At 62.2% G+C, this 8,808-nt stretch overlaps 1 protein-coding gene across 2 annotated transcripts; it reads right to left on the minus strand.

Annotated features, from left to right (window-relative positions):
• Positions 1 to 448: 448 nt before the first annotated feature.
• On the minus strand, positions 449 to 8,808 carry DLL1 (delta like canonical Notch ligand 1). Of its 2 annotated transcripts, none has more exons than XM_016125087.2 (11): positions 7,912 to 8,808; positions 7,500 to 7,796; positions 6,956 to 7,016; positions 6,479 to 6,736; positions 4,643 to 4,703; positions 4,026 to 4,156; positions 3,750 to 3,919; positions 3,452 to 3,668; positions 1,611 to 2,385; positions 1,217 to 1,334; positions 449 to 1,128 (listed from the first exon to the last, which is right to left on the minus strand). In XM_016125087.2, the coding sequence occupies exons 1-11, from the start codon at positions 7,963 to 7,965 to the stop codon at positions 1,123 to 1,125; spliced, it is 2,148 nt and encodes a 715-aa protein (XP_015980573.1). In that variant the 5' UTR covers positions 7,966 to 8,808; the 3' UTR covers positions 449 to 1,122. The 2 variants fall into 2 exon arrangements, with proteins under 2 accessions (XP_015980573.1, XP_015980574.1); XM_016125088.2 differs by having other exon boundaries at positions 500 to 1,128; positions 1,217 to 1,331.

The raw sequence follows: 8,808 nt of genomic DNA on the forward strand, positions 1-8,808 counted from the left end.
AGTTTCATCAGAAGGAAACTTTCAGAGTAACTGAAAAGAAACTCACAAACGAATGGACGAATCAGCGTTACTGTGACACAGAAGTGTCTGCCATGGCGATAGAAGCTTCCTCATGGGTGTCTAAGCCTACGTGAGGCTTTAAAAAATCAGCTCAGAAGGAAGGTGGCCAGCTCTGAGGTTTCCCGCACCAATGGAACGTGACACAGAGTTGCCTATGCCTTGCTGTTCCCGGGAGACAGGGACCGTCGGGGAGCCAGCCCGCCTGCAGCTCTGCCTGCTCCCGAACTGTGCCAACGGCGACCCTCGGAGGGTCCTCTGGACAGAGGGGCCAGGAGAGTGGCCTCAAATCCACCCAGAGAAACCAAGCAGACACTAAACACACAAAACCAGAGGCCAACGTCTGTCCTCGGAGGCTTGCACAGTGAGTAAGTCAACACACCTCAGCTCATCATTCATAATATTTATTTTGGAAAAATATTTTAAAAAGGAATTTCTTCATTAAGAAAACAGTAAAAAACTCAAATAACATTTGCACAATATTTCATAAATACATTTATATACAAAAAATATAGTCACATAGACCCGAAGTGCCTTTGTACATATTTACCGAAAATTTAAATTATAAAAAATGAACATCACAAAATACTCAAGCTTTACAGATATCATGAAAAATATTTTTACAAGTCCAAAAAATAACACACATTTTTTTCCACCTAGAAATAACACATTTTAGTATCAAAAAGGACAATAAAGGCAGTGTTTGTGATTCTAATTCAAGAAAAGACTGGCTCATAAGAATCCAAGATATACACTTCAGGCAGTGCATGCTTCTTACGTAGTAATTAAGTCCATTCATTTAAATATATATTTTTAAAAAGCAACTGTCCATAGTGCAATGGGGATGTCATAGAGGCAAGGCCGCAGGCCCCCGGACGAGCCACGGAGCCACGGCCTGCACCGCCACCCGCCAGCCTCGGAGGAGAACCAGCTCGATCCGAGCGTGGTCGCCCAGCAGCGCCCGCGAGGGCCTCCCCTCCTCTTTCAGCAGCATTCGTTGGGGCATACATCCTTGGAATTTCGTTTACTTAAGAGAAACGGGAATTTTGCCATGTCACTTCCATGTTACACCTATGGGCCAACCAGACAGCGGGAGATTAGCTCAGAGCCGGGAGGAGCAGCCTGTGACCCGGCCCACGGGGCCTCGCAAGGCACTGACCTCCGTCGCTATGACGCACTCATCCTTGTCCTCCGATATGACGTATACCGACTGGTACTTTGTGTCTTTTGAAGTGGAATACACAGAGTCCGGCCGTTTTCTCTCAGATGCTTCTCTACTAAAAGGGAAACCAAAGAGAGCCGCTGTAACCACACGGACACAGCTTTCAACAGGAGGATGACAGAGCTGGGAGGACCCCCGCCGGCCCGTCCTGAAGGACCCCTAAGATTCGGGGGGATGCCTTCCTTCCCAGCATGCAGGACTCCCTGAGTATCAGAGCACCCTCCCCAGGTGGCCTTCCCACATGCCCCCTGGCCCACAGCATGCACCCCCCGAGTGCTGGGGTGCCCACCCAGGTGGCCTTCCCACATGCCCCCTGGCCCACAGCACGCACCCCCTGAGTGTCGGGGCGCCCTTCCCCTCCCCCGCAGAGCCCTGAGGCTGGCCCTCGGCGTCACGCTTGCTGTGGGGGTCCCTGCCGGCGGCGTCACCCGTGAGCTCCTGCGCCAAGTTGCGGTCCAGGCGGGGGCAGCGGGCCTTGAGGCTGCTCTTCTCGGCGCCGTGGCCCGCCTGGAGGCCCGCTTTCTCATTGGTGTTCTTCAGCTGCGGGGCTGCGACCACGCTGACTGAGAGGTCCTTCTCGCGCTGGCAGTTGGCCAGGTTATTCATGGTCTCTGTCTCCCCGCGGCCAGAGTCAGAGGGGGGCCGGGCCTTCTGGAGCCTCAGCCGCACGCAGACGATGGCAGCGGCACAGCCCAGCAGCAGCACGAGGACGAGGACCACGCCCGCGCAGACGGCGGCCCAGGGCAGCGGCCCGGCCCGGCCCTCCACCAGCACGGGCCCCGGGGGCAGCTCGGGCAGCAGGAACTGGCAGTTGGGGCCGCCATAGCCGCGGGCGCACTCACACAGGTAGCGGCGGTCCCTCTGGTGGCAGGTGGCCCCGTTGTGGCAGGGCGCGTGCTCGCACCTGCTGACGGGGGCACTGCAGTTCCTGCCGGTGTACCCGGGCGGGCAGGTGCAGGAGAAGGTGTTCACGCCGTCCCGGCAGGTGCCACCGTGGGTGCATGGGGAGGAGGCACAGTCGTCCACATTGTCATCACAGTGCTGCCCAGAGAAGCCGGCCGGGCAGCGGCACAAGTACGCGTCGCCCAGGTCCACACACTGCGCGCCTGCAACACAGGACACGGGTGTCACCTGTCGCCCAGCCATCGTCCTGAAGCACTGGCTGTGTGTTTGCCACTGTGCCGCACTCAGAGACAAGGACGAGAAGACAGCCCGGGGTCTGAGCAGGCCAGAAGTTTCCACAACAGTGGCCTGAAGTGGGAGTGTTCCACCCGCCCCAGCACCCCCAGGGTCTGGCCCGGCTCAGAGCTGGACAGCCGGCACTCAGGCCCGACAGGCGTGGAGCAGGCGCCGTGCCTGCACGGCATCCTTCCATGCACATGCGGACAAAGGTCTGTGCATGGAGGGGCTGCTAAGGCTTAAAGAGGCTGCTGAGCAAGTAAGAAGAGCAGGGACTGAAGACAAAAAGAACAAGGCGGGGGGCAGGGGCCACATCCTTCCAGGGCCTCGTCTGCTCAGCCTGCAGCCACCCGCCGCTGAGAGGAAGTACCTGGGTTGTAGTTATGTAGAATGGAAAATGGCCAGCGCGAGAGCATGGCCCACAGGACCGCCGCCGCTGCACCCCACGGAGAGAGAGCTAAACGACGGCCCGGGATAGGTCCCCCTGCTCGCCATGCTGAACAGGGAAGGTCCAGAAGCTCCCACGACAGAGAGCCAGGCTGGGAACCGCACCCTTGAGAGCGGCATCCTGTGCTCACTCATGTGGTGGTGGGGCCCACTGGCGGAACACGCCCTCCCCCACACACACACATCAGAAGGCTGTTTGGGTGACACAGCGGAGCTGGACTTCCCTCCAAAACCAAAGTGGCTGGATGGCCACCGAGGCCAGTCTGCTGCCGTTGGCCAGGTCTCAGGTACCCAGGTGCTACGTGGCCTTCAGCAAGTCCCATCACCTCTGTGCCTTGGGCTTCCCGTGAGCCTACGCGTAAGCACCCGCCTGCCTTCCTTGCTCCCTGGGCATTCTGGACCAGGGACAGAGCTCTGAGGATCTTCTGGGTGTGCGAGTGAGTGGCCTTCGGGAGCTCAGGGCGCTTGTGGAGTGTGTGGTCTGGAAGGGGACAGGCTCGCCTCGCAGGGGGCACCTGGCGGGTTCGGGGGGCCGGATGCCCTCACCGTTGGCGCAGGGTGAGGAGCTGCAGGCGTCCACCTTCTTCTCACAGTTGAAGCCAGAGAAGCCCGTGGGGCAGTGGCAGGTGTAGCCCCCCTCAGGGTTGTCCAAGCATCGCCCGCCGTTGAAGCATGGGCCGTCAGCGCACACCATGGCACTCAGCTCGCAGACCCTGCCATAGAAGCCAGGGGGGCAGCTGCAGGAGTAGCTGTTCTCCAGGTCCTGTGTGTGGAGGACACAGAAGCTCCCTCAGACACTGCGCGGGACCCCGGGGCCGCGTGAGCACCCTGGGCCCAGACGCACCGTGCAGCTGCCGCCGTTCCTGCAGGGCTTGCCGGCGCACTCGTCCGTCTCCGCCTCGCAGTTGGCGCCCGCGAACCCGGGCCGGCAGGAGCATGTGTAGCTGCCCTGCCCCGTGTTGGTGCACGTGGCCCCGTTTCTGCAGGGCTTGTGATGTGTGCAGTAGTTCAGGTCTGAAGGGGGACATGGCGGGGAGGGAGTGAGGAAGCCCAGGGTCAGAGTCACAGACTGGGCCCCACGACCAAGCCAGGGCTGCTCGCAAGGGTGCGGGAGCCTTACCCTGGTTGCAGAAAAGGCCCCCCCAGCCCTCCTGGCAGGTGCACTGCCACGGCTGCTGGCAGGTGCCGTGCAGACAGCCCGGGTAGCGGATGCACTGGTCACAGTACCGGCCCTGCCAGCCCACTCTGCACCTGAGGAGAAACCAGGACGGAGTCAGGGGGACGCTGACACTCCCAGGTCCCGGGCACACGCTTCCCACTCACGAGAAGCTGTCTTCCTTCTGGCAGTGGCAGTCCCACGGGTTCTCAGCGGGACACCGAAACCTCTCGGGTCCCACAGAGGGGGCGACTGCTGGGGTGGCCGCCAGCCAGCCTTTCTAGGTGCTCCTTGTGTGATTCTAATGCACCCCGCTTGAAAACCACGGAGCTGAACGCGTCATTCCTGTGCCAGCTCCCTGAGCTGTCTATCTAAGTCCCTGCAGCCACAGAGTGGACAGGAGTGACGTCCCGTGCCCTTACACATTGTCATGTATTTATTAAGTGGAAATAGCAGAATAGCAGCTCCTGCCATCTAGTCTCACCCGAGTTTCTCAAATAGTCACCTGGAGATATTCTATAAACACACTAGGTGTGAAACAAAAATGAGAAAGAAAAAAACAGCAACTTTTGCAAACTTACTTGCACTCCCCTGGCTTGTCACAAAACCCATGCTGCTCGTCGCATCCTGGCAAACAGATTGCTACAGAAAAGAAAAAACATGGGGTCAAGCCCCCAGTGCCCCCCAGGAGAACAGGCTGCTGCTGCGGTGTGGCTGAGACCAGCCCAGCTGAGCCAGTGTCGGTCTGTGGAGCGTCCACCGTGCTGCCTGGTAACTGTGGACGTTACTCAGCCCAGGGGGCGAGCATCCTCCTTAACTCAGCGCTCGCGGACAAAAGAGCTCGGAAGCCCCCACCCCCACCACCCCTTTCTTCTAAGAGAGGGTCAGAAGTCCTTCCCCCTCCTCCCCCACTTCCCAATTCTATGCACAAAGCTCCACCTCTTAATACCCAGAAAGTGTGTGCAGATAAGGGTGGACAGCTGGTCTGCAGAGTACCAGGGCAAGACAGCTGCTCTATTGTCTGTCCTCTCCCAGCAGCTGCCCCAGTGCGACAATGCCGGGCCCCTCAGCCTCTCAGCCCCACACCCCACCCGAGCATGTGCACCGCGCACACACACACGCACGCACGCACGCACACACCCCGCACGCACGCGCCCTCTCTGCCAATGGGAGCTGGCGTGCGTCCCCGCCGCCTGTGCCCACAGAGATCTAATGGGTGGCACGTGCGAGCTGGGGGCGGGGAGAGACTCCAGTGTTTGAACAAGAAGAAAAAAGTTTGAGTTTATGGCTGCCCCACAGTGAAGAGAGGGCGGACAGGGAGGATGGGAGCAGCAGGCCAGCCTGAGGCTCGGGGGGAGGGGAGGCTGGCGGCTGGCGCACGCTGGCTTCCTGGCCTGGTTATGAAACTCATTAACAAACTGCTCCACAAGTTTTTCAGACAACAGGGCCGGCTCAGGCCAAGGCTGAACTCCAAATGCTTACAGAGCTCCTAGGGGGCTGGGACAGGGACACTGACAGGGGAGACCCGCCCTCACGCCCAGGCACCGACGGACCCTGAGGAAGCCTAGGAATCAGAGGCTCAGTTCTCCAGAGCAGGAGAAGGAACGTTCCAGAGGCTTCTGGGGAACTCTGGGGCCCACCTGCCCCAGCTGCAGGGAAATCCAACACCCAGGTGTGCCAGGCACCGGTAAGGACTTAGCCAGCTAGAAAAGGCCAGCTAGGGTCCAGCTGGACGGCCCAGAAGACAGCAGGGCCCCCCAAAACCCCACTCCTGGACAGTTAGTTTCCTGCCTCCCAGAGCAGCTGCCGCTCTGCTCGGAGAACACGGGCCAGGCGGGCGGGGTGTCTCCCCCAGGGCAAGGCACGGTGTGAGTGTCCTCAAGAGCAGATGGGAGCTCTGCCCACGACCAGGCAGGCAGCCTCTCCCCACGCAGGCCGTGCGGCACCTCCCCCCCATGGCACAGCCCCCGCCGGCGAAAACCTCACACGCAGTGAGTGGGCCTCACGTGGGCCACTTGCAAGCTCACCCTGGGAGGAGGCCAAGCCCACGACTCACAGAGAACTGGGTTTACAGCTGCCTGACACGAGACACAGTACGCACAAGTTGCTCTGCGGCCCTCCCTTCCTGCCTCCTCCCTCCCTCAGGCCTACTTCCTGACCCCTGACCCTGTCCCCAAACTGTCCCTGATTAAGAAGGACAGCTTCCCACAGCGGAAGTTAAAACGTCGGAGTTGACCCCAGCCCCGACCAGCTGACTGGGGTCTTAGCAAGTCTCTCCGGCTCCCTGGCCCTGGGTCCCCACCAGGACACCTCTGGAGAGCTGAGTCCGGATCCTAGCTCACAGAATGCTCCCCTGCCTGCCCCCCCCCCAAGGAAGCGGGTAAACTGAGGGAAGCCGCCCCCCGCCACGCACCCACCTTCAGTGCAGTACTGGCCTCTCCAGCCGGGGTTGCAGACCTTCTCCCCCCTCTCCCTGCACGTGAAGTGGCCGAAGGCGTCGTCGCGTGGGCGGCAGAAGACGGAGCAGCCCTCCCCGTAGTAGTGCTCGTCGCACACGAAGCGGTAGGAATACTTGAGGTCCGTGCGGCCGCTACTGTGCAGGTCCTGGGACCACTCCTCACCCACCGTCAGGTGCCTCTGCGTGGCCAGGCGGCTGATGAGCCTTTCCGGGTTTTCTGCGGGAACATGGCACTCCCGTTGGTTCGACACAGAACCCAGGGGCTTGGGCCACGGGGAGGGTGGGGTGGAGGCACACTGCCAGGGAAGGGGGCCACAGACCCTCCGTCCTGAACCCCCTGGGGATGAGTGGAAATGAAAGACACAGGACCTGGTTTCCAGGGAGCCAGGAGCCAGACCCTCACTGGGGGCAGTCACAGCTTCCCCGCTGTCTTTACCTGTTGCGAGGTCGTCGGGAGAATCTGTGTGCAGAGCCTCAATGATCAGAGAGAAGGTGCCCTGGGAGAAGGGAGGGGACACAGGTAAACTGGGAATGCTGCTTAAAAATCCAAAGCATAGCGAACAAGCGGGTGGCGGCCTGGGAGATGCACGGGTGTCCTGGGGAGGGTGTCTCTCCGTCTGCCCGTTTTCACTTTCCTCAAGGAAATGCAAGAACTTTTTAAAGTGTGGTTTCCTGACGTGTTTTTTCAGCCTGTTAGTACAGGATGTCACTTAAAAAAAAAAAAAAAAAAAAGGCCGCGCAGGAGCAGGAGGGGGTGGCTGTCTTCGGGCTCGCGGGCCAGCGCAGCCAGGAGCGCGCGCGGGCCGAGCCCTTCCCGCAGAAGGGGTCGTTCGACTTGACCACTGGGTACAGAGGCCGGATAGGGAAAAGCCCCGGGTCCTCGCCTCTGCCGCACCCCGCCGCCGGCTGTCACCCCTGTGCGGGCCTGGCCCTCCTGCCCGCGCCCCCGCGCGCCCCGCCCGCGCAGGTGCGGCGCTCACCGGCCAGGTGAAGCCCAGCGGGAAGCGGATGGGGTTGCTGAAGGCGGGGTCGGCGCCCGCGCCGTCGGGCAGGCTGAAGGAGTCGACGCCCAGCACCGGCGTGACGGCGCTGCCGTAGGTGCAGGGCGGCTCCGGGGACACGCTCGCCTGGTAGTGCTTGAGGCACACGCGGAAGAAGGTCCTGCAGGCGCACGGCGGCGGCCCCGCGCCGCCGCGGCAGCAGTTGCGGTTCCCCAGCAGCCCCTTCTTGTTGACGAACTCCTGCAGCTTCAGCTCGAACACGCCCGAGCTCCAGACCTGCGGGCGAGACGCGCGTGGGCTCGCGGCCGGCGCGGGGGCTTCGGGGCGCACCGCCCGTCCTGGTCTGCGCCGCCGGGCGGCAGGGCCCCGGGGACCGCACCTGACAACTTACCTGGCACAGCAGCGCCGAGACCACGGCGAGGGCCAGGGCGCACCGGCGGCCCATGGCGACCGCTGGACGAGCGCGCTCCGCCGGCGTCCCCCTCCCCCTGCCCTTCTGGACGCCGCGGGGGCCGCGGGGCGGTGGAGGTGCGCCGCGCTCTGCCCCGAGCCGGGACGGCCCGGCGCCCCTCTGTCCAGGCCGCGGCTCTGAGGCGCGCCCCTCGGCGGCTGGCGGCAGCTCCGGGGCCGCGCCGGGGCCGCGGCTCGCTCGGAGAGCCGCAACTTTCGGTTTTCCTCGCTCTTTCTTTCAATCCACGGGTAGGTAAAGGTCGTCTGCTTCCTGGTTTTGTCTTAAGCTTCTCCGCAGGAGAAAGAGAGGGGGGTGAGGGACAGAGAAAAACGTCCAGATACGCGGCTTAATTCCCAAAGAGCTGCAGGGGCTCCTCCGAGTCCGGTTGGAAGGCGCGGGCTGGAAATCCACGGGATCGGCGATAATCCGGGGCCGGCGGTGCGCGGACCGGGCCGGGTCACTCGGCGGCGGCAGGCGCTCCGGGCGCCCCCGGGGCCCTGAGCCTCTCCGGTGCCGCCACAGAGACACGCGCGGTTCCGAGGAACCCAGCCAGTGCCATGCAAGTGATCACGCGCGGCGCCGGGCCGGTCGTGGGAGCAGCTCTGCGCGCGGCGCCGGCCTTCCGCGGCGACCAGCCCTCCCGCCGGGTCCCGCGGGTGCGCGCCGAGGGTCTGGCTCTCGCCGGCGCCGCGCCCTTATATGCCGCCGGCCGCCCGCATGGCTAATGAGATGCAAATGAGCAGCCCCCCAATCTGGCGAGAGCTGTCACAAAGGAGCCACTTTTCCAAACCCTCCTCTCAATGGATCGCCAAATGGTCAGTGAGCTGTAAAATGTGC

Source organism: Rousettus aegyptiacus, unplaced genomic scaffold (assembly GCF_014176215.1).
Source record: "Rousettus aegyptiacus isolate mRouAeg1 unplaced genomic scaffold, mRouAeg1.p scaffold_m13_p_1, whole genome shotgun sequence".
NCBI classification, from domain to species: domain Eukaryota; kingdom Metazoa; phylum Chordata; class Mammalia; order Chiroptera; family Pteropodidae; genus Rousettus; species Rousettus aegyptiacus.

What these genes read in the sequence shown, in the direction of transcription:
- DLL1 (XM_016125087.2), bottom strand. Translation starts at nt 7,965, where the DNA reads ATGGGCCGCCGGTGCGCCCTGGCCCTCGCCGTGGTCTCGGCGCTGCTG. An exon ending in TCTCGGCGCTGCTGTGCCAG is followed by an intron (nt 7,797 to 7,911) that starts GTAAGTTGTCAG and finishes TCTCGCCCGCAG; the next exon opens with GTCTGGAGCTCGGGCGTGTT. An exon ending in GGCGCCCCGACACTCAGGGG is followed by an intron (nt 1,335 to 1,610) that starts GTGCGTGCTGTG and finishes TTTCCCTTTTAG; the next exon opens with TAGAGAAGCATCTGAGAGAA.